Source organism: Eubalaena glacialis, chromosome 2, assembly GCF_028564815.1.
Source record: "Eubalaena glacialis isolate mEubGla1 chromosome 2, mEubGla1.1.hap2.+ XY, whole genome shotgun sequence".
NCBI classification, from domain to species: domain Eukaryota; kingdom Metazoa; phylum Chordata; class Mammalia; order Artiodactyla; family Balaenidae; genus Eubalaena; species Eubalaena glacialis.
In genome coordinates this window covers 512,886-538,469 of record NC_083717.1, presented here as the reverse complement: position 1 = coordinate 538,469, position 25,584 = coordinate 512,886, and the positions used below count along the sequence as shown (strand labels likewise).

The following is a 25,584-nucleotide window of genomic DNA, read 5'->3' as shown; positions in this document are numbered from 1 at the left end:
TCCCTACAGAACACTTGAGAATTGTAGAACTGGATTTCCCGTTGTGGCTCTGAGCTGTTTTGTAATTCCATTCACAACACAGTTCCTACATATACTCCAAGGTTGGAAAGAAATAGTGCTGTTTGAGTGATGAGCAAATTCCTTTGCTGACATTTAACCAAAATGTATTCCAAACCTGAAGCTTTTTGGAAGGCTAAGAAAATGTTGGTCACCGTCTTGTAAAAAAGTGAAATAAAAAATGTTTATGTACCTCAGCACTTCCTGACTGAGCTGGAAGTGAGTGCACTGAGGTGGTGTTATTTTGTGGTGTTTCAGTTCTGGGAAAAATGAAACCAAAAAATATAGGAAATTTTTCAAGATTTTTGGTTGTGAAAGCTTTCCTTTTTTTCCTACTTTGGTTAACATTGAGAGGGCCGTATAAATTTGATTCAACTGCAGCTCTTCTGCAAACTGATTGCGGCCAGTGATCCGTAACTATAAATGTTGCTTCTGTGTGGAAGTCTGCGTTTTAGAGAGTGAACTGAGTGTCCAGAGATACTGGTGGCTGCGCTCCTTTGTCAGACGTAATGCCGTCTCCCCATAGCCTTGTGCACGTGTACAGTAACTGGCTGTGGGGGAGTTTTGTATCCTTTTAAAATGAGCTTCCGGATTAGTTTCTGTGCAGAGTTGTGTCTTGGTCCAATCTGATAAGATTTGCAAATGTACTTTTCCTTTGTAAGAAGCCACCCACAAGTAGCTCCCTTCCTCAAAGGGTTTTTCTTACTTGAAGTGTATCGACTTGCTCCTTTCCTCCATGCTTGCAAAGTAAAATGTGTGGTCATTTGAATGTCCCTTTTGTTTTCTAACACCACTTACCTTCCTCTTTTAGACAGCTCTCAGAGGACCTAGGTATTAAGGTGGTAAAGTTACTTTTTCAAGCTGCAGCAGCCTTCTTCACCTGGTTTGCTGGTACATCTGTGGCTTTGGAGATGCCTCTGGCTTTGTCACGTGGCTGGGCTTCGGAAGAGAGCTTCGTACTCCCTCATTTTCCTGGATTCCCTTCTCTGACTATATGTCGAATTTGAGGAACCTGCCCTTTCTAGAATGATTGTGGATGCAGTTTTGCATTAAAAGCTAATGAGGCCTTAATGTATTCTCTCACAAATACTAGTCTGAAGACACTCCCGTCTCCAGCACGTGTTCTGGATTTGTTAGATGATCTTTAAAGGCATGCATATTTGAAAACACATTCCTTCTTTATTTATATATGCAAAATCATCTTTTGTGAACCAACAGAGCTAACGCATCATGAGAGAAAACAATGGGAGAATGTGCCATAAGGTCCATCAGTGGATTCAGTCCTTTCAGGGAAATTTGGAAACCCTTGCTTATTAGGTGTGAGTGGCAGCTGCTCCAATAGCAGCAGTACCGTCGTTTACATTATTTCACTTCACAAAGTGCTTATCAAAGCAAATTTAGTACATTAGAATAAAAGCCAAAATAGAGAGCATTAAATGAATCACTCAGAAACTAACCCCATTACAGAGCCAGAACTGCTAGAAGGGAGCTGGCACAGCAGAGTATCTGAGGCTCCCTTAACACACCCACCAATTCCAAACGAAGGACCCCATCCCTAGGTTAATTCAATAGTAAGACAGGAGTCAGGGGGAAAATGTGTTAGTTTCAGTGAGGGAGCATGCTTCCTAATTGTATAAAGTAAAATGAACAACCTAGAAAATGACAGTATGTGTTCAACGTATCATTTTTCTCATTAGACAAACTTCAGAGGACAGAAAGCATCTCCTTCTTGCCCACTACTGTATTACCGGCTGTTAGCAAAATGCAGTCAAGATCTGTTGATTGATTGGTTCATTGATTGATCGCTGGGGGATATAATGAGTACTTCCACCTTTGAAACAATCCTAGTTTGGAGAGGAAAGTATGTCTATCTTTTGTTATGTAAATATAACAGCAAGCAAAGTAAATAAGATGGGCCAGAATCAATTCTTAGGTAATCGGGAACAGACTTTCTGCCATGGAAATGGTTTACATTACTCCAAAAGCAAAATTTTGCATTTAGTGTAAGAAATAGTGGTAAAACACCGAGCTTTTGCTTTCTACCAATAGTGTAAACATTACTCTAACATGTAGTCTCTGGAAATAATTTAGTTAACTCTTATTTTTATACGCATGTTCTGTTCTGGAGACTTGATGCAGAAATACTGATGGAAAGTTTTTTCTTTAAGTGACAGTTTGTTTACAGAAGTCCCTTGAAATCTTGATGTTACTGAAAAGTCTGAAATAAATGTTGCCTCGAAATTGCCTGTTACAGAGCAGCTCCACACCTCCCAGAGCAGTTCCCCACTTCGTTAGTAAATCACCTAAAATCCATGAAGGTCACGGAGACCGCTCCCTCCGTGAAATGAAATATTTATGTTCCGATCCCCCAAACATATTGCGGATCGTTTTGGTGTTTTAAGTTGAGGGTACGTAGTAAATTATTCCAAAATTATGGAGGCCAAATGTCATTCCCTCCAGAAGTTTGTGTAATATCTATTTATCTGTGGGCAGATGACTGCTCAGGATAATCAGACGCAGACTTTGTCAAGTTTAGTCTAAGTAAACACAGCTGAACATAAGCAAGTTGGACTATAAGGGTTTTTTGAGCTTTGCCAACAGCATATGACCTTGGAGAATGCTGCCTTTTTTTTTTTTTTTTTTTAGTACAGTCTGCTTTCAATGGAAAAGAAGAATTCTTTTTGTTTCAAATTAACAAGTGATGATTAGAAGCTTGTTATGTTCTAATTTTTAGATGCAAGACAAATGAACATCATGCACATACCCAACAAAAAGCTGCCTTCCTGAGGGAGTTATTCCCCCCTTAAGGAGCTGAATTTAAACCGGGAGAGTGGAAGCCAATTAAATGGAGTTTCTTTCTAAAAGAAAACGTTTCTTTGTTGTTGTTTATTTGTATTTTGGTTTTTGTCTCTGTGCCATTTCAACAGATTAAAATTGTGGCTCCAAATATGCCACTAGAAAATGGACTTTACTGACTTATGCATTCTTTAAGAAGCATGTGTCCTCAATAGGAAAGAAACTTTGCATTGTCATTAATGTTCGGTCTTGAGTGGAAATCCTCATTAACTGCTTTATGCTTTTCACAAGTCTTTTTTTTCTTCTTTCTTTTTTTAAAAAAAATACATGTTTCTTTTCACTTACCTAATACGTTCTTCTTTTAGCCTAGTATGGAATCCGATGTTACATTTTTTTAAGGGCACTTCGTGGTTAAAATGAAGTTCCTATTAAATATTTCATGTCAAAAGGTGGACTTTAAGTGAGAACTTTGGTAAAAGGTGGATTAGTAGAGATTTGCTTTGAAACTCCTAGCTTTTCCGTGTTCTCTGACTGGCAGGGAGCCAGCTACATGCTCTGCTCTTTTCCATTCCTTCACTTAAGGAAACTCTTTCTTTCCTTGTCACCCTTTGGGTGTACATTTCCTTCTGAGAGCAAATGCAGTATGGATAAAGGGTGTGACTAATAAAGTTTTAAAAATAATTCATCTTTCAAGACTTTGGTATTTGACACTTTTTTTAATCACATGCTGGATAATATTAGCCAGCATATGGGAAAATATTTAGATCTATGTGCTAAAACATTATTCATGTAAGACCCATCCATATTTATTTATTTGTATACCTCTTTTACCTATGTGCTGATCGATTTCCATGTTACGATGAGTACTCTGAGGAGGTAGTACCACAATGTTTCTAAATACGTTGCTACGTAATGCGGCCAGGCTGAGGCCTCTTCTTGTTCAGGTCGGCGGCCTGCATCCCTGAGCTCATCAGCATCCACATTCGAAGGCCCTCAAAGCACTTCCTACTCTCAGCATGTCACAGTCAGACTCGGCCGTGCCCTCCAAGCTGAAACGTGCTCTCCCTCCTCCCTTCCGGACTCAGAGAATCACCACCCACCCAGTCACAGGAGGCAGACCCAGAGGCGGCAGAGGCTCCTGCCTCGTGCTCCCAGACCCCATCTCCCCTTCAGCAGGGCTGCCCCCGAGCGAGCGTCCCCACTGCTGCGTCCTCCATCCCCACTCCTCTCCTGTCTTGAGTTCTTGCTGCGATCTCACCTTCCACGAAGGCAAGGGGGATCGTTCTGAAATCCAGGTCCAATCATGTCACTGTTACACATCCTTTCAGGATGGAGTTCACCTTCCTTCTCCTGGCACCCAAACCCAGGAACCCCTTAGCACCCGGCCTTTGCTGATCTCTCACCTGCCCCTTCGCACGCCTCATTCGTTTCAGCTGCACAGAAAGATCTGACACAGAGGTCAGGTGCCGGCATCGCCCTGCCCTTTCACACAGCTGGAACACTGCTCCCCATCTTCGCCTCAGTGGCCCCCGCTCATCTTTACCTTGGCCGGTGCTTTCCCGTCTTTACTGCGTTCTGGTGCTGAGACGGTGATGACGCTGGCCGGGCGCAGGCGTGAATGGAGGAGGGTGCATGCTGGACGCCCTGGCCCACGGCCTCTTCTCTGCCGCCCCAGAGGGTGCCATCTCACTCAGAGCCCCACTCGGGGCCCCCGGAGCACTAGTCACACTGAGCTCTTGTCGTTTACTCAGAGTTGCTTGGGGTGAGACCCATCTGTAATTCGTTCAGTATGTCCCCTGCTTACAAACCTTCAAGCTTTCAAAGATGCGAACGTGTGTTCGCGTGTCCGGTCACGTGAGTTAGTTGTCACGTGTGTGCATCCTCTGCAAGTGGTCGTGCTTTTGTGTACTTCACTGTACAGGACTGTGTAGACCACAGTAGTGCAGTATCTTTATTTCAAGCCCAGGCTGGCTGGAAGCAAGTGTAAAAGCAGCGGTGATGTAGCTGGTACTGCTAAGATGTAGCAGCGGTGATGTAGCTGGTGTCTCCTGTTCCTGACGATCTGCTTCAGCTCCACCATCTCCCACCTGCTCTCCCTCCTCCAGTCAGTAACTCTTCTGGCCTGTTCACTCGATGCCAGCCCCTGCATGCCAGCTGTTGTACTGGACTACTGTCCTTTTCAAGGGGCTGTACTGTAAGATTAAAAATGTTTTCTTTGTTTGGTTGGTTTTTATGTGTTATTTGTGTGAAAAGTATTATAAACCTATTACAGCACAGTACTGTAGAGCCGACTGTTAGTTGGGTACCTAGGCTAACTTCGTTGGACTTAACAAACGTGCTCTCGGAACAGAACGTTTTCGTGTGTAGGGGACTTACTGTATTTCTAGGGCCTATCACAGTGCCTGACATTTAGGGTGCGTTCAGTAAATGTTTGCTGAACCAACCAATGAACCTGTAAAGCAGTAAATGAAGACACCATGGAGAAGAGCCCATTCTATTGCACTTAAAATTAAAAGATTGGGCTTCTAGTACTAGCCGTATTGTTTACTGAGTTTAGCCTCAGACCTGTCAGTCAGCTTTTCTGAGTCTCAGTTGTAAAATGGGGAAAATGATATAAGTGTGCACAAAAAGGAAATGAGATTAATTGCACATTTATGACTTGCAAAATGCTTGATAAATATTGTTGTCACCACTGTGAATTGTGTTAAGTTGACCTGGACCTTAATTATGCCTCCAAAAGGGGGGGGGGGAGGTAAAATGCTGTGTACAAAGTGTAATTTTCCATTTGATACTCAAAAAAATTTGGTTTTTACTTGGATAAGTTCAGCTTCACTGTAGTGGTGTTATCCGTTCTCCATGAAAGCACCAGGCATCCAAAGATGGCACAAAAATTCCAAGGGAAATTGAGTATCTCTCCCATTCTGCTGTGCAGTGGGAAGAACTTTTTAATAAATGTTGGTCTCTTTGTAAGATATCAGGAGTACTGAAATAACCTATATATTCTTACTCCCATTTAAGGATACCAAGTACAGCTGTTTAGGATAAAGCAGTGATACAATTAAGGTCTTTTAGGTAATGTATGTTTTAAGTAGTTATTTTTTTCCTTGTGGAATTGTATCAGTCAGTGAACCCTTCATAGAGATTTTTTAAAGCAAAGATTAGAGACCTGTCTTTTAAGAACTGGGCATTTCCAAAGCTGTTCCCCCAGATCCAAATGCCATATTCTATCTTGAGTAAAGATCTTCACAATTTAAAACTTTTTCCGAGCAATTAAGAGTAAACACGCTAGCATACCTATATGATTGCGTGGATAACACATGCAAGCTGCCAGCCCAATAACAGCTACGTGTGCCAACCCCAGAAATGAACAGCAAAAGACCAGTTGCTGACATAATCCTGGAATTTGCCTTGCTATGCGCATTCTCACTCTCATCGAAGACACCATTCTAATGTTTTGCATATTATGGCTACTTAAGTGACCTTCTCCAAGCCGTTGCAAAACTGAAGTCTCCATAATCTGCAGTCTTGCCCTTTGGGGAATTTTCCACACTAGAGTGTCAGAGACATAAGATGCCTGCCCGTGACCCAGGGGAGACAATTCAAATAAAAAAACTATTTTGAATTGTTGTGTTATTCATTATCTGTTCCATTTCAGGGTAAATCTTCAACATTGCGTCCTAGTTTGCTGCCACTACAAAAAGAGTATTTGCAATTGTGGAATAATTATAGCGGCTCTTTATTGAGAATTCCTGGCTGCCTGGTGTTTTGCAGTGATTATTACTAACTTCTGCAACAGTCTTCATTGTTCCGTATTTTGTATCTATTTTACAGATGAGAAAAAAATGAGACACAGAGATATTAACTGACTTTCCCTAAACCACATGCTAACAAGCTCTGACTCCAGGTCTGCTCTCTCCCCATTGCACGTCGCTGCTGGAGGGGTACAGTGTGATTAAGTGAATTCCACCCTTCGCAGTTCACACTGATTAGCGGTGAACAGGTGCACTCAATTTCTCAATTCAAGATAAACCAAAAAAAGGCACTAATCCCATTAAAAGCAGCTGTAGGAATTTGAGTAACTAATTGCGTTATTCTCTTTCTCTGTCTTAAAGACTGCTAACATTAGCATGGAATTTCCATTTGAATAATTTTTCAATTAATCGTAAACTGGGACTCCCATTTCTCAAGCAGCCTTTTGACAGATGCTTTCAGCACTTGCCCCACACAACTCCCATTACCTCCTTTTTTTTTTCTCCAGTATAAAAATAATCATCTTTTTTTCATTTCTGGGCCCACTTTCTGCTTTTCCTAGCCCTGCTAATTATTTTTATGATGATGACAGTTACTCGTGAATAATTAATTCAGTGCATTTTCATCATTACACATCTTTCATTTCTTTATGCTTCTCCAGGGCGTCCTATAAATTAGCACAAATACAGATTCCTTTGCCTTTCACTTTGAAAGAAAGGATTTTTGTGCATCCTTTTGTCCAAATAAGAATCTATTATGTATTATCCAATAAGCTATCTAATAAAATAACTTTTATTTTTAAATTTTTTTAAATTAATCTCATGATTTTATTATTTTTTTCTAAGAAGATCATTCAATTTTTAAAATTGAAGTATAGTTGATTTACAATATTTATGTTAGTTTCAGGTGCACAGCATAGTGAGTCAGTATTTGTACAGATTGCACTCCGTTAAAAGTTATTACAAGATAATGGCCACATTCCCTGAGCTGTACAATAGACCCTTGTTGCTTATCTATTTTATACACAGCAGTTTCCCCTGCCCCTCCCTCTCCCCACTGGTAACCACTAGTTTGTTCTGTCTGTGAGTCTGCTTCTGTCTTGCTGTACACATTTGTTTGTTTTATTTTTTAGATTCCACATATAAGTGATATCATTCAGTATTTGTCTCCTAAAGTAGGCTGAAAATCAGTTGGATAATATATCCAGTTACTTAGAGTTTGGAAAATTAGAGAAATATATTTTCTAAAAAGCCCGACCGACTAACTCCTATTCCCATCTTGTGCTGAGGGCTGTGTGATTAAATGCTGCCCGAGGCCTGAATGGAACAATGGCTCACTTCTTCCTGCGTGTTTGTAACGTCCTGTGTTCAGCTCCCATTGTGGTGGCCTGGGAAGGATGGTTTCTCCTCCCTTGTTCAATAGATGCTTTTAGCTCCCCTGGCTTTGGACCCATGTGCAAACCGTATGCGTAATGAGTGGCTCACTCCTGCTGGCTTCAACCGGGTGTGCGTCTAACAGGACAGACCTCTAAAACAACAGAGGATACAGTGAGCAACGCTGTGGCACGTCTGTAGTTTCAGGAGCCTTCCCAGCTCTTTAGTTTTTGTGAGTAACTGTTCTGCCCCTTTTGCGTTCCCCTTCTGAGTGTGGAGAGTCACCACTAGGGAGGGGAGAGACCACATGCCTGCGAGAGCTTGGGAATCTTGCAAGGAATTATGATTTTCCTGGCTGTCATTACCCAAAGAAGGGGCAATTTTTTGTGCTTTCATGATGAAAGTATGTAGTTTGTTTACCCTCGAGTGTGAGAGCCAGGCTCTTTTGTGTAGTCCTTTGATTCAAAGCAATGACTATGACCTTCTTCCCAGTACTCATTCATCACCTATTTCTGGTTGTCTAGAGAGAATTTAATATTTAAATCACTTTTGAGTATGTATAGTATATCCCATCACCAAACCCAAAAGTGTGGCTAAGTGGATCTGGTTGGTCCTAGAAATGTAATTTTTGATTCTTTTCTCTTTTTTTGCACAGCTTTCTGCTTTTCCCTGTCTCTCTTTTGTTTATTTTAAAATTAGTGTACACAACTGGTTGTTAAAATATATTTCTCTCTAAAGTCATCAGAAAGTATGTGAAAGGGTAGAAAATATCAGGAATTACAGAGGACTGCTTTTCATCCAAAAATAATATTGGATTCAGTGTCCATTTCTCTAAATCAGTCATTTTTAATGAGTAAAACAAATATGTTTTCTCTTTTATTTTTGAGGTGTCTTATTTACTTTTAAAACAGGCTATGACATTTACAGGACATTATGTATGGCAGCTGCTTGGCATTTAAATATATTTAAGTCATGCGAACATGCCATTCTTCTGCATTTAAATTTCCATGAAATGGCTTTACGAGAACTTTTCTGTATGCTATACTCATTCTTCTTTCTGATAGTCATCAAGCTCTGGTATTTTTTCTTTTTATCGAAGACCCTAAGAGTGTTTGCTCTCTCTTTCTTTACGGTTTCTTTGCTTCATGTTTAAGTACTGTATTTTTACTATCTTGTGATAGAAACACCCCTCCTGAAGATTGCATTGCTTAAGGCTGTAGTGTGGAGCCTATGTGTCTAATTTGGGTCGTCGGTGGCAGGTGCTGGTCCCAGCACAGGAGGGACCCACGTGCTCTGCAGAAAGAAGGGGCTCAGCTCACCCTCCAGCAGACACCCGGCTGAGGGTCATTCCTAGTTCTCAGCCTGTCCCTGGACCTCTGGGTGGCTTCGAGGTGATGACCATTAGCACTTTGATCCTCTTCAGCCCTTTGATCCCAGATGCTCTGCCATTTCTGCTCTTGTTCAAAAGCAAAGCCACCAGCAGGCCTAGACAGGACCCGTCACTGCTCAGTTCAGCATCCTGACCACTGAGCTCTACTGTAGTGATTTTGGTCCCGGGGGTGACCACGTTGTTTGCATGGCGGTTCTGTTCCCCTGTCCCTGTTCCTTTTTAGATATCATACAGCTCCCGTTACCTCTCAGGCTGCTTTAAAAATAACAGATTAAAAATAACCGAAAACCGTTTGTAACCCTCATCACAATGTGTAATAATGCCATGCTCTGTTCTTTCTGAGGCAGGCCTGAACAAAATATTCTTCTAAGGGCAGCGGAAACTAAGTTTACGTGAGTTTATAAAAGCTTTTTATCCTACCCTAGAAAGAAAAAAAAAAATCCACATTAGGTTGAATAATTACTTTTTGATGACCCCCATCTGGATTCCTATTTCCCAAAGGAAAATTTAAAAAAAATAAGACTCCCAAAAGTAAAAGTCCCCACCATCACAGCAATATAGAGCTGGGCCTACGTGTTTATTTTCAAAACAGAAAACACAGATCTTGTAGCAGTCTGTTATTACCATAGCTGTTCCAGTTAGAAGAATGAGGGTGATTTAATTATTCTGAACTATTGTGTAATATATTTACAATGAAAATCTTGGGTCCCTTTATCCTCAAGTTTGTATTTGTAATGACTCTCCCTGAACTATACATCCCAGCATAGCAAAAACTGTAATACCTGGGGAAAGTAATGCAAGTAAACTTTTATTACACCATCCCCCCCCCAAAAAAAGGCATTTTTAAGTGGTATTATATTCATGTTTAAGCAAAAATAGACAAAAGCATTTTGAACCTAGAGTCACCCATTTCTGAACAGCATTTTCCTAATACAAATGTTACATCTGCTACTGATACGAAGGTAGAATCAGGAACTTGGTTCATTAAACGCAGCCCCGACGGATCCTACTGAGCCATAGGACCCTCGGCACCCCCAAGGGACCTGGGCTGGCCCCCTCAGCTGGTAACGGTCGACTGACAGCTTCACTTCGCTCAGGGAGTTGTGACGCCGAAGCCCTTCGTGTGCACCAGGCTTTGTTCCACGAGCTTCACACTGGGCACCTCATTTAATCCTCACCGCGAGCCCGGGAAGGAGGGGTTATTTTATCCCCACTTTATAGGTGAACCTGAGATGCAGTGCACGTAAATGACTCACCCAACGTCCTGTTCCTAGTGAGCCCGCCAACTGTTTTCTTATGGTCCTAAGATACATCCTGTGCCTCAGAGAAATTATTGTACAAAAAGGTGGGTTTGATCTATGAAATGTTTTTGTTTTCTCCCCAAATAGATCAACTTGTTAGGTGAAAGCAACTTATCCCCTACTCTCTTCTAGAAATTTCTTGTATCCTACATTTAGGTGATAGCAGGGAAATAGGATCTATATGCCACTGGAATTTAATGAATGGTTTGGGGTGTAGATTCCTAGTGATTATCTGGTCTTCTCTTGGTCAGATCGGGTCATCAGAAGACTTCTAGACTAGGGACACTCGGACCCATAGCCACAGCCCAGGCCTGCAAGGCCTTCTTCCTCATCTTTACGCCTTTCCCTGCTTTTCAGCTTCTCCCACCTTCAACACCAGCAACAAAAATCTTCCCAATTTTCATTTGAAAGTCCTTCCCCACCCTAGTTTAGACTTTAAATGACTGTTTCTGAAATTAAAAGCAGAAAATCACAGAACCTTTAACTGTAGAAATGTGTGAACATAGAACACTGACATGCCAAGTATAATTTTAACATTTTAAGTGTATTAGGAGCATCAAAATGTATTTGAAATGTAGGAGAAGGACTGGTAATACTGTTCCTCTTATGTCTAAAATATGCTTCTTTTCTATTAATAAGCACAGCAGACGAGCTGTGAGTAGGGAACTGTCACTTGCACCTCTTCCGAAAGAGCCAAGGGGTTGGCGAACGTCACCTCTCTTGTTGTGTCATTTCTGGTGTTAATGCATTCAGACAGGTTTAACAGCAAGATCTCCTAGTCTGAAGTGTCATTTCTGGTAATTTAAGGAATTTGAAAAGCATGGCCATAATGTGAGCCAACTCAAAGATACACTTCAGTTCATATATCAAAGCAAAAGTACTTTTTGATGATTTTTCAGAGATACTGAGGAGCTTGAAAATACATGGATGGAGCCAGACTTTCCAGCCAGTTTCTAGATTATAGCAAATGCTATTTCCATTTAAAAGGCCTTTTTTTGCTGAAGAAAGTCGTATTAGTACGTTGTAACCTAACACTATTCAGCTACATATTTATTAAACATCAGCCTCCTAGAACTGTGGTGTGGCAGCTATTATGTAGCCCTTGTGCTGTCGCAGAACTTAGAGGATGAATGTCAGTGTTGGGACATTGGGACAAAATTACAGTGTAGCTAAGAATCAGAGTAAGACCACCCTGTTTTCAGAACTAGTAGCCCAACTTGCATGTAGAAGGGAGCACTTTTATAAACAATTAATGTTCCTTGCAACATACAGGCACACACAGAAGTTATTCATGTATAGTTAGGAAGTCATTTTCTGAGACTTTGGCTAGAAACTTAGCTTTCATGGATGAAACATTTGGGGTAACATCTCCAATATTCCCCTTGAGAAAATGAAGTAACAAAATCCATTAGACACTTACAGTTAGTAGATATTCTTTAATGTGGCTCCAGTGTTCTTCGTCTTGGCATGTTATGGTACTCTGGCACAAAATAGCATCAGAAAAGCCATTTTGTCTTTGAAGATGATGGATTCTGCACAATTAATGCATTAATCTGAGCTCATGGGCTTTGGCCAGAGTTAAAATATTTCATCCTTACATAATGGTTTTCATATTAAATCTCTGAACAATACTACTTTTTCTGATGACTACATTCAGCCCCATATTCTAGACATAAAAAATACAGTGAGAGGAGAGGTTAATTTTTTGAAATTTTTACAAGGATTTATATAGTTCTTGGTATACATGCTTAAGCTTTCTTCTAAGTGTTTTAGAAAATATGGACTCCTCATAACCTGAGTCTAGTGCGATTAGCCCTGCTTTCTAGGTGAGAAAGTCGGAGCACAGAGAGGTCATGCAGATGGCCGGCTGTCACACAGTCAGGGGTGGAGCAGGGGTCCAACTCCTGCTGTCTGGCTCCAGGGTCTGGGCTCCACCCACTGCCCCACACTGCCTCTGTACCTCACACCAGGCCACCCTCGTAGTTAGTAATGACGTGCTAAGAACAGCAATGAGAATATTTAACATTTCCAGACCCCCTTTCTGGTTCCGCACTAACAGTTCCCTCCTCATAGGCTGCATTCTAATCTTCAAAGTGAAGTTTCAGACGGAAAGTTTTCAACTTTGGGAAGGTGGAGCCTTTGAGATCACAGAGGAGCGATCTTGGTAGTGGGACTGCACAGAGTCACTTAGCACTGAGGCCCTTTAATGTCTTTAGAGGGGAAGATGGAAGGTGGAGTGGAGACGTTCTCACTGGGTGGTTCTCTGCTTATTTGAAAAGTTACTTTCAAGTTACAGGTCCCACATCCTGTGCCTTTAGTCCTCCGGTCCAGACTGATGAGGCCAGAATAACTGTGCGTTTTACCAGAACAAAGGTTCAGCTGGGAATTAATAAGGAGCCACCAGCCTCAAGTTGTTTTCCTCTGCATAATCAGAAAAGCCGTAGGAAGGCTCTGCAGCTCCCTAACTGATAGGGAGCCCATCGACACTTAGAGGTGTAGCCACGGTCATGGGTGCTCCCGGAACAATAAAGATTTCTGCTGTTGTTAATGGAACTATAACCTATCCTGAAAGCTTTGAGATGTCAGCTACCCCAGTCTTCACTATTGGTCCAGAACAGAGGGGTGTGGTTTCTAATTTCTTTATTTTCTGGGAGGAGACAGAGAGGAGGATGCATTGACAGAAAGGCAGCTGAAGGTGGGGACCCTGCGGATCCAGGACATCTGGGCACTATTAGCTATAGTGAGAGGCCAGCCCACGTGAGAGGTAGCAGGAAGGAAAAGAATCTTTCTCCAGATGGTGGAAGTCATGGCTGGAGGAAACACTGGCTTAATTTTTGGAAAAGATTTTCTTTAAACTCTGAAATAATTTTGGAAGCCACTCATTCTTTAAGGCCTCAGGATAAATAAGTTAACTAGTATATTGCAAAGGGAAAAGAAATACCGGCTCCATCCATGAAGATGAGGCGGGTTTCATTTTATAATTTTCACTATTCCGAAAGGCTCCACTAATCCTTCCATGAGCAATAGCCTTGATATTCACCAAGTTTTGGTGCAGTCTCTTCCTGTCATGCTGAAGCTTTAAAGCGTAATTCACTTTTGGTCCATGGCACTGGAAAAAGCAGTTTAATCATCAACAGATAAATGTTACAGGTTGTTGGGTAGGTTTTTTTTTCCTTCCTTTTTGAGCAAAATCACTTGGGATGATTTATCTTTACTCATTCAAAAGCTCTAACTACCCCAGAGAGGATAACCACAAACATTTCCCCTGAAGTGATGCAGCAACAGCTGTCTAAGAGCAGTTACTTAGCAGTAATTCAGTCCTGGCGATGCAAGAGTGATTTTAGGGATATCACACCTATTAAAATGTCTCTCTAATTTAAGGTCTGAGGATGAGCTCAGCGGAGCTTTAGATTTCCTATTCTGTGATTTGGACTGATTTTCTGATGTTACAGATTAAATAATAAGGAGGAAAAAAAGTCATTTTTTTGTATCTCTATGGTCTAAAATACTAGCAAAAGGTATAGAAAAGGTGTTTAATAGGTTTTTAATAGGCTTTCTATGTAAATAATGCATTAGACCTTGCCATGGTCTTTGAAGGTGGCTTTATCAACTGAGATTGCTTAAATGATGAAATGCTAGTAATTGTTGTTTTAAAGATAACCCCTTCTTGTAACATTCGAGACTCTCAAAATTCAAGTTTAAACTGGGCGAAGCTGGATTTTGAATTCTTTCAAGCCGTTTCTTTTTCACAGGCGAAAAAACAAGAAACAAAAAAACAAAACAAAAAAAACCATTGCCACATCAGGGGAAGCCAAATGATAGATTATTATCTTATTTGTTAACAAAAGGGTAAGGAAGAAGTAGAAGTTCAGTGAAAAAGCAAGTTCTAAAACGCATACAGGGACTTCCCCGGCGGTCCAGTGGTTAAGACTTCGCCTTGCAATGCAGGGGGTGCGGGTTCGATCCCTGGTGGCGGAGCTAAGATCCCACAGGCCTCGCGGCCAAAAAACCAAAACATAAAACAGAAGCAGTATTGCAACAAATTCAATAAAGACTTTAAAAATGGTCCGCATCAAAAAAATCTTAAAGCACGTACAAAATGACTCCTTTTTAAAAAATGTATATAAACTTGCTTTGGGAGTCGATACATCCAAATATTAATCTGAGTTATCCGTCGATGCCCTCTATTTTCTCTTTTACACTTTTTCCTGGATTTTCTGCAGTGAACCTGCATGCCTTTCTTATTAGAGAACAACAACAAATGCTATTTTTAAAAGTAAAGAAATGTCGAGCGGCGGTGGAACTACTCTGTAAGGGTGTGTGAGCCCAGCCCAGCCCAGCGTGTGGGGAAGTAGAGAGGGACGGGCTCGATGCTGTCTGGTGTGAGTGCCTGCAAAGCTGGAGCGATCGGTATTTCAGAATCTTCAGTGAGGCTTTGTATCTACCCGACTCACCAGAGTCTCGTGCTTTATCTCAGTTGTTCCAAGTATGTAAATAGCTCCAGAAACTGGTCTTGTGCGCCAGGGTCTCTCGGGACCCCTGAGACCAGAAACAGTAAAGCCTGGCTGTCCACATCTGCTCTCTCCAGCAGCGGCTCCAAAACCGACCAAGTGTGAGAAGGCACATTTGTCAAGCGTCTGGAGCTCTCTTTCCATTTTAATTTAGGGAAACAGATAATATATGATTTTTAGATTATTTAATTAAAAATACTTGTTTTCTTAATCTTAATTTTATTTACCTTTCAGTGGTGTGAGTAGTATTTTGTGGAACATTTTAAAACAGGACTTACTGATTAAATTTGAAAAAAAATCTCAGTGCAAAAGATTTGGCCATATTTTTGTCTCTTTTTATGACTAGAATTATTACCTCAGGAATATATATCAGAATGAATATTTCTAAACTGCATTTCTCAAACTTGAATGGACACTTTGCCCACAGGGCTTTGTGCTTGCACATCTCGAGTTGCAGTAGAACTGAATTTTCTTTATAATTGTTTCTCTACTTAACTTTATAAGGAAACACATGTCCAAACTGAGGATAGCCCCATTTTAAGTTTCAACATGGTTTGGGTTTTACAGCATCCAAGATTTTCCTAACGACGCATCTCTTTTTTTCATTCCTTTTCTTTTTTGGTCTTAAAACACGCTCTTTTGGCTGGTTCAGTAAGTTGTTCCTGCCAACCAGTTGCTTTTATGATAATTGACAGCGTAGCTGATTTTTGGAACCTTAGGATCTAAAAAGGCATTTTAGCTCAGACGTGGGACCGGCAGAGCCAAGCTACTTGCAGAGTGAGAGACGCAGCTGAGCTGGCCTCGGACCCGGGTCTGTGCATGGGCAGTGACGGCGGGCGGGCGTCCGCGCTGGCTCAGCAGCGTTCAGAACCCTTCCTGCTCCTGTCACATCCTCTCTTGAGCTACTGGGTGCCGCTTCTGGAGGGGGCTGGTGAGAGACCTCCTGTCTGCTGAAGTGGCGTTGAGTGGTGGTCCAGAAACCCACCACTGCTTAAATACTGACGACTGGCTGAAGAGACACAAAATACTTGAACCAGATAAGTGCCAGTGAGTTTATACTTCAACGGAAGAGAGCACATGAAAAAGAACATTTCACATTTAGCACATTTAATAGAATGAGTGGATTGTAAATTGTCTGAGTCCCCCTCAAACGACCTCCGTTCTCTAAGGCCGCTGGGGCATCTCCCCAGATTTCATCTCAGCATAAGGAAGAGAAAACCGTCTCCCCAGATTGCCAGATGCTTATAGTCCTTCGCTTTCCTACAAAAGTACAGATGTTTCAGAGTAAAAGGGCCCCTGTTTGCTGTCTTCCTTCTGCTGGTGCTTCTGGGAACCGCTGCTCTGCAGGAGGTGGCTCTCGGATGCATAGAACCCCAGTGGTGCGGGCAGCTCGCCAGCAGCAGCAGCAGGAGAAGCACGCCCTTCCAGCACCAATTTATGCTTTGTACCAAAACCACCCTCGGCACAGAGATGCCCCCAAAGCAGCTTTTGACCCCCCAGTAGTCAGCTTTTGCTTGTTGGTTCGAAGTCTTTGACATCGAACTTCGTTACATGCTGTTTTAACATTGACTACTGATAGAGAAGCAAAGTGTCTCTTCTCTTCATTCCTTTTTATGAAGCCTTTTCTTCTGTTGCTGGGAAGGGAACCTGAATCCATACCAAGTGACATTGAACTAAGTGCCCTCTGCCTTAGAAATAAATTACAGGATTCATCTTTGCTGCGAGGACATTGTTGAAATTCGTGAAACTAATTAAGAATGCCCAAACGGGGATCGGGGTCTCTGTGTTTACACTTCAGAGGTATTTTCGTAGGCACCCAACTGTAAAACACATACACCCCAAGAGTAAGCAGAGTTTTATAATTTCACGGTTGGCCGTAGTAAACTTGTTTCCTGGTGGCAGGACTCTGGCAGGCAGCCACGGGGGGCTGGTGCTCGCAGCGTCTGGCTGGCCGCAGGGCTGCGGGACATCCTGGTTCACACTTCACCTTACACAAGCTCTTGTGGACCTTCCCAGGGACCTGCGTGTCCTCCTTCCACCTACAGAGTCGGCAGCCACGGGCTTCCTTCCCGTTGTCCGCACCCTGTTGACCATCCAGGTGGGGAATCGGATGCTGGTCCCCTGTGTACATGCGAGACAGCTTCGTTCGTAAGCCAGAGCATCAGTTACATGGTCTTTTCTAAATTATGTTTTGTTATTTCCCTGATGTTATTTAACCTTCATGGAACTTATTCTGCTTTTGCCAAGTCTTTCCATTGGATAAATATCTCCATAACCTATTGCTTCACTTTGGCAACAGAATTGTTGCAATTTGTGGGCAAAATTGAGCAAAGGCCTAACTCGTTTTCTTTTTCTCTCTGTAAAATGTCCAATGTTGTTAGCTTTTCTTGTCCTAAACAAAGGCACTGACTTATTCTCTGTTCTGGTAGTGCCTTGTATCTGTCATTATTGAGCAAAGATTTGCAGTTAATAGCACCAAACGGAGAAAGACTTGACAGACAGCAGAGACACGAATGCTGAATAAGCTAAGACACAAAGTGCTTGGAATCGTGCCCACGTGTAGGACGTGATCTGTAAACTAGGGTTATGAGGGTTCTGTGAATTCAGAGTTGTCATTCTTTTTCTTCTGTTTACATAAGCAATATTATAATTCCAACATTATCAAGCAGCAGAGGTGTAGCTAACCATCCAGGCCTACCTCGTAGGGGCCAAAAGATCCAGAGGCTAACAGGGCTCCAGAGGGTGACCAACTACTCAGGAATCCAGTTATTTTTCCAAAGATCCCTAAAATGAAAGGAGACCAAAGGGACTAACGTTTATTGTTCCATTTGGGGCCAGACACACTTAATCTCATTTACTTTTCGTAACAACCTTGCCATTTATTCACGACGCACTTTTGTTGTGTTTGCTTGTCTTCTTTTTCGGTGGGGTAGGTAGGGTGGCCCTGAGTGAAAGGCTGTGCAAAGAGTTCACAGTGACCGTTACTATCTCCCGGTCTACACTGCCTGGCCTGACTCAGGATGTGTTAACAGCTTTCCCTGATTCTTTCATCCATCGAGGGCATCAAGGTTTAGCTGCCTTGTTGACACGGTCACGTCCCTGGGAAATGTCGCCCTGGTTGGACTATATTATGATCATGTTCCTGATCTCCCCCCACCAGGTCTCTCCGAGTTCCACGACTCTCTGGGAGCCCAGGGCTGGAGATCAGGCTGCACCGCGGCAAACTAGCTTTGAGCACTGCCGGGGAGTTAGGGGAGGAGAGCAAAGGGAGAGAACTGAGGGCAGGAAAAGTCAGCTTTCCAGAGGCCGTGGAGCTCAAAGACGCTGTGAGCAGACTCTCTGTTCCTCGTGCTTCTTGTGTGGGGTGCAAGGCTTTGTTCTGTAGGTTCTTGATGGTGCTTGTCGCTGTTGGTGGTGGTGCTGGTGGCGGAGGTTTAACCGCTGTATTTCTGGCGTCTCTAAGGCTGCTGGGAGCTCCAGCCCCACTCTGTGTTCTAACCTCCCGTGCCATGCTGCTGCCCCTCTTTACCCTCTGGAATCTTTCCCTCCAGCATGTCTGTTTTTGTGTTCCTGATACCTTGTTCTTTTGGCCAGAGGAGCTCCCCCAGAGAGGTTTAATCCGGATCAAGAACCCATTTCGTCCTCCTTTATAAGGTGTGGTTTTGATAGACATTAGTGCTCTGAGTGAAGCAGCAAGCCTGACTTTCATGTCCTGCAGGATGAGGGGTCCGTGTGGAGCTCACAGACCAGTGCCTGCTTATTCCAACCTGCCAGGAATCCTGCATTGCTGTCAGCACTGGGTCTGTTATTCATCGGCTAACTCGCCAGAGGGGCCTATCTGCCAGTCCTTTTCCTGAGATGAAGGTTTGATTTCCATGAAATCATAGACTGCCGAGCCACAGGCACCCTGAAGATCATCTAGGAACCCCTTTATTTTATAGTTCAGGAAGCTGTACCCCAGATCTCATGCGGCATCACGATCTGCCCAAAGGCACACGGCCGGGGAGTAGTGGGGTGAGACCAGAATCTGCCCCGGAACAGTCAGCACTCTTTCCCTGTGCCATCGCCCTTCTCACCAAAATGCCCAATCAGTGTCTCAGAACAAATTGACCTCAGATGTTTGTATGTTTATGAGAGCCACTTTTTATTCTTTATTACCTATTCTCATCTTATTCCTGCTTCTTTGCAAAGAGATTTTTTTTCACATCTTCTTTGTAAAAAAAAAAAAAGTGTAATCAGTTTTCAACATGTTTCCTGACGAACTTTCATTCCTCCTAATTAATGATGAAAGGCCTGAGATTTAAAAAGATAGCAAAAAAGAAAAGTAATCAAATTTTTGCTTTTCTTTACAGACACTCTGGAAAACAGATCCAATAAGGGTGACAGGTGAGCGGTATCTTTTTATTTGCCATCTGTGCTTTTCAGTGATGGTCTTCTCTACGTACCCTGCCGTGAGTTTGATCATTTTCTTTCTGTTCTGCTTAAATGTAGTGCAGCTAATAGAAAGGGACCGAGCAAGGACGACACGTACTGGAAGGAGATCAATGCAGCCATGGCCTTAACAAATCTCGCACAGGGAAAAGACAAGCTGCAGGGGACCACCAGCTGTATTATCCAGAAGTCGTCCCACATTGCAGAAGTGAAGACAGTCAAAGTGCCCCTGGTTCAGCAGTTTTAAGAGTTTGTCACTTTTCAGATCGATGGCTGTTCTTCGCATCAGTGTTTTTTCATAAACCCTCATCCTAGGAGCTGGAGCAGGAGTGAAAATGACTCCTTTTCAAACCTCTTCTTATTTTTAATTGCCCTAAATATATCATTTAGTTGCTTCTATAAAAGACGTATAAATTATAAGACCTCACTTTAATCAAAAATATTAACTTATTTTATGTTACTCCAAGTATGCATAAAATGTCTGCATTGCTATTACAGTAAGTGCCTTGCTTTCCCGAAAATAAGCTGCAACGTGGGCATAGTAGAGCAGCTGTGCCTCAAAATGACAACACCACAATGCTCATTAGACTGTGGGTGCCATTCCAGATGGACCTACCCACGCCAGGACTGAAACCGTAATTGCTGAAAGCCCTTGAAATGTATCCACTAATTCACATGTTAAAACCTGGAAATCTGTTCAGCCCAAATGAAATGTTCCTTTAAAAAAAAAAATTCTGAAGTATTTAAAATTGTTCAGTGTGCTTTGCAGAGGCACAGTGAGAATCTTACGCATGTATCTTGCCTGCATGTCTGGTTGGTTACAAAGTTCCAAAATAAAAGGTTCGGGGATCACATAATGTGTACATTCAAGAAAAATGGCAATGAATGTGATCAGAAAAAAAGTTTGTAAGCACTGCTGGAAACCACCACAATGCTCTTCAGAATTGATTTGGATTTTCTTTTTCTCAAGTTTTGCCGAAGTTTTCAAAAAGTTTATTATCTAAATAACTTGAAATGTTCCCGTATAAAACTAAAACTATAGTTTAGGTTTAAAACATAATCCTGTTTGCATTAGAGTTCAGTGTTTTTTGTAATGGAAACTGTTTTTCATATGGAATAGCTAAAAACCTCTTATTTGGTCCATTTCAAATTACAGTTGCTGATGGACAACTTATATTGCATTGAGAACAAGGTAATAAAAGAAATGTATCTCGATGTGAATATACATATACACACAAAATTGATTTTTAAATTTAAAACATATGGGAAACAAAACATTGAACAGTCTCTGAATTTTGCCAAATAGGACATTAAGGTGAAATCAATCATGTATTAAAAGAAAGAACATTTTGTTTCTAAATTAGACTGTCATGGAGTGAGAATAATCAATATCAAGAAAGAAGATCTTTTTCAATCAAACGTTAATATTCTAATCAGCTTGGGGTGGCTTGAAATTTGAATAAACAGTAGGGATGCCAAATATAACAGAATATTTGTGCTCAGAGAAGTAAAAAGGATTTGTCTCTTTTATGGTGGGATTTTTCTTCTGAGTATGTAACCTATTTTATAAATTTTTTTTAAAACTGGAAAGCGTTTCTGTGAGTGTGAATGACAGCCAACAGTGCAGCCACGTGGTGACATTTTTCTTTATTTTGCAAAATGCTTTTAAAACCAGAGGCTGCTCTAGTTGATATATGGACAGTATCAGTCTTGATATACATTGTAGGACACTTTTTCATGTAACATAACATTTGGGGATTGGGTTTATTTAGTGTAATGAAAATAATTTGATATTAAAATATTTTGTACATATATATATTTTTACTTTGTTTTCTAAATTGCTGTTTGCAGTAAGAGTAAGTGCAAAGCAAGATATGTAAGTTATGACTGTATGATCAGATGAAGTATGAGTTCTTCTGGTTTACAAGATCCTTAAATAGTTACAGATCCATGATAAAACTTTGGAATCTTTATAAAACAATTTTTCGAAAATGTGATCATGTCAGTGAAAACTAAGGACAAGTACTTCACTCTTTTTCATACTATTATAAGTTATTCTGGTATTAAATATTTTAATAAAATTGTTTTTGTTTTTACATATTTCAGTTAGATGAATGGATGCTGGTTGTTTTTTTATTTGAATTAGTCATAATTCATTTTTACCATCTTTTCAAAAAGAAACAACAAATTTGTTCTATGTTATAAACCATGGATGACAAGCCAGTATAGGTCAGCTCTTCACATGACTTTTTTTAAATACCAAAGCTTGGAGTCTGGCCTATAAATACACCAGGGCGATTTGATAATTAGCACATCCTGGCAAAATAGCTCCAATTGCAATTACTTTTACTTTATTTTTTCTTTTGCTGCTTTCACATTTTCTGGAAATCAAAGTCCCCTCAATCCTTTAAAAGCATCTTCAACAATGCTGAGTCAGCTGCTGAGACTCTAACTCATAATTTATGTTGTAGAGAAATAGAATTACCTCTATTCTTTGTTTTGCCATATGTAATCATTTTAATAAATTTAATAACTGCTAGGAGTTCTTGACAGATTTAAAATAAAAGTTAATTTCTAGACCTCAATGACCATATGGATTTTGTTTTCCTTTGAGAGTTGACCAGGTGGAGAGAGCAGTAGGACAGAAGGGTCCATTATATGCCATAATTCTCCTTAGGTTGGTCAGGGATATGATATCGGGGCACTGCATTTGTATTAGGGTTGAATTTCATCACCTTGGACCACCAACCCACCCTTTAAGAGCCGAGGAAAAGTATGATGCTAACTGATAAAATACATAACTTTAAAATGAACATTTTCATGAAAAACCTGCTTCCGGTAGCTAATACAATATGCATTATTACGGGGTGCTGTGCACTGGAGAGGACCTTGGCTTTGAGGCTAAACAGATGTACGTTTGTATTCCAGCTCTGCCACTCACTACTGTAGGGTCCAGACTCGGTCACTCTCAGCTTCAGTTTCTTCATCTGCGAAGTGAGGGTAATGAGTTATACCCTGTAGACTTTGCTGCAGGGTTCAGAGATAATATACAATATGTAAAGTGCCTACCACAGTGCTTGGCATTTAATAGGTGCTCAATAAATGGAAGGTATTATCACATAATTTTAATTCCCTTATATAGGGTTTATGTGCAAGAAAGTAGAAATATAAATGGAATATGAGATGTGGGTAGTTTAATAAAGAGCCTTGAGAAAGGAAAGCTGTCTGACGTGAAAGATGGCAGTGAAATGGTAAAAGTTGGTATCAATTAGAACTTCAAGAAAGATCATTTTATTGTCATTAGTTTGAAATTCCTGGAGAAAAGCTTAAAGTAGAACAAAGGTAGGGAAGAACAGACATGCCCATAGAAAACGCAGCATGTGCAATGCCTTCATTCCAAACAGCAAGAATTGCTTTCCCCTCTATTTGTCCTGCTTGATCCTGTTCAAGATGACTAAGAACTCAAGCTGCTGTCTGTACTCTCTGCCTGCTCCAAGTAGCAATGTTTAGCAAACAGTGGCAACAGCCATGGTCTGCTTTTAAACTCATCCAGCTCAAAGGCATAACATCATGCAAATAAACACAGAAAATAAGAGCAAGCTGCACAGACTCTTCCGTCTGGGGCCGCTTAGGTCGACCATGCCTTGGAAGGCAGTGTGGGGTGGTGGTAGAACTTGGGCCCGCGCAACCTGGCTTTGCCTCTTCACTTCTGAGTGACTTTGGGGAATAAGCATAAGCCTTCTGTACCCAGTGTTTGCATCTGTAAAATTTGATCTATGAAATTTACCTACTCCAAAGCTCTGTTATGAGGATTAAGTAAGACAGTGGATAGAAAAGTGCTTTGCAAACTGCATGGTACTGTACAAATGTTAACGATTATTAATGAGTTCCAGATGACTGTGAAAGGCCTAATATCCCATAATTTTTGGCAGAATAAATTGTGGTTTCCGTGAAGCATATAGGACCCCTAGATTTTGAAAAGACTTGTTATGTTCCACCATCTTTGGGACTTCTTGAGTACAAAGAGTCTTTTGGTCCTGTGCTGCTTTATAACAGTTATGATCAGAATTAGGTCACTGATTGTCACACTGCAGGGATAGAGTCCTGACTTCACCGCTTCCCAGCTTTGAGACCCATCCTAGAGATGAACTAAAAATTTGGTTTGGGAGGTGTTTGCATTGGCCATAATAAACTTTTTTTTAAGGTGAGAAAAACAGATTTCTGAGTTTGGAAAAACAAGCTGATGTGTTGTTACATCTTCACACAAATGACTCCATGGAAATTCATCCCATGTAAAGATTGTCTCAATAAGTCTTCTGAAACAAATCTCAGCCCAAATTTCCAGTTTCTGGAAACCTGATCTTCAGTGAGCCTGATTCATGACTTCTAAACAAAAATTTTTAATTCATGTTTTAAAACATTATAAATGTAGCTTGTGCTAGTTGTAGAGACATTGAAGCAGTATAGAGGGACACAAGATAAAAAGCCCCATGCCCTATCTCTCCACGATCCCAATCCCACATCCCAAAGATAACCATGGTTCACAACGTCTTGTGTATGCTTCCAGAAACTCTATGTACATACAACCTTGTGCTTTTTCATCTTGTACTTGGTACTATATTCCTACTGCTTTGCAACATTTTTTACACTTCATCCTGTGTGTGTATACATATACAGTATATATACATATATACTATATGTAGCTTTCCTTATTTTAAATGAATGCATAGGATTTTGGTTTCAGATTATTAAATTTATCCAACAAATATCCCTATGGACTTAAGCGTTATTTCCAATTTTTAGTTATTATAAACTAGTGCTATTCAAAGTGCTGTTTCACATCGAGATAAGGAGCTTTCATCAAAATACAAATCAATATACTGTTTTCTTAATCAAGAAATTCTTTCTATGAAAAAAGATTGTCACCTGAACTCACAGTGCTCTTAGAAGTGTAGCTGACTTACATTCTGGCCCCTGATCTCCCAGCAGACTAATAACAAGCCATCTGTAGATTATCATTGCTGTGCAGACCGTGTTTCAGTAGCACTGTTATAAATACTGATGCAGTGAACCTTCTTGTGTGTATATGTCTTCAGCCACTTATATGTCTGTGGAAGTAATGTGTCGAATGATAGGTACGTTAAACATTTTGATGGATGTTGACAAATTACCATTTTAAAGTTTTACCATTTTACACTTCTAACAGTAGGGTGTGTCTGTTTTCTTCCAATTGGTCAAAACACTGAATATTACTAAACTTTTCAATACTTGACAATGTGGTAAGTAAAAAATGATATCTCAGCATTGTTTTAAATTATACTTTTTAAAGATGAGTGACATTGTGCATAAGCTTATTGGCCTTTGGTATTTCTATTCAGTGAACTGCCTGTTTATATCTGTCTGTCTGGCTTCCCTCCCTCCCTCCCTTCCTTCCTTCCTTCCTTCCTTCCTTCCTTCCTTTCTTCCATTTGTTAGTGATTTGTATGAGCTCTTTGCAAATTTAAAACTTCAGTACCTTGTCTATAATACAGGTTGCAAATATTTTCCCAGTTTTTAGTATATTTTTTACTTCCCTTATAATATTTTTAAAATTCAGAACTTAAACATCACATGTGCATATACACAGGGTGTATAAGAGGTACTACATATATTTGGTCATCATAGAAGCAGTGTAGCTCTAGAGCCAGAATGCTGAGGTTCAAATTCTATCTCTTCTGCTTACTAGCCCTACAATCTTAGACGACACTTAACCTCAGTTTCCTCATCTTTAATATGAATCATAATAATACTTACTTCCTAGTGCTGTGAGATTAAATTAGTTGTTATATACAAGAGCACTTACAACAATAGTACCTGGTACATAGTTAGTGCCTAGATTGTAAAAAGATTCACCCAATTTTCTGCTATTAGTTTTTTGGCTCACTTTTTTCTTTTTTTTTATTAGTTATCTAGCTTATACATATTAGTGTATACAT

The 25,584-nt window shown here is 40.8% G+C and overlaps 1 protein-coding gene across 1 annotated transcript in view; it reads left to right on the top strand.

Moving 5' to 3' along the window:
- Window positions 1–20,626, top strand: part of MKX (mohawk homeobox) — a 59,092-nt gene extending 38,466 nt beyond the window's left edge. Inside the window, exons 5-6 of the mRNA XM_061181519.1 lie at window positions 19,531–19,564; window positions 19,670–20,626. Coding sequence (XP_061037502.1) covers window positions 19,531–19,564; window positions 19,670–19,856 — 221 coding nt within the window. The 3' untranslated portion in view covers window positions 19,857–20,626. The remainder of the gene's footprint in view (window positions 1–19,530; window positions 19,565–19,669) is intronic.
- Window positions 20,627–25,584: the final 4,958 nt, after the last annotated feature.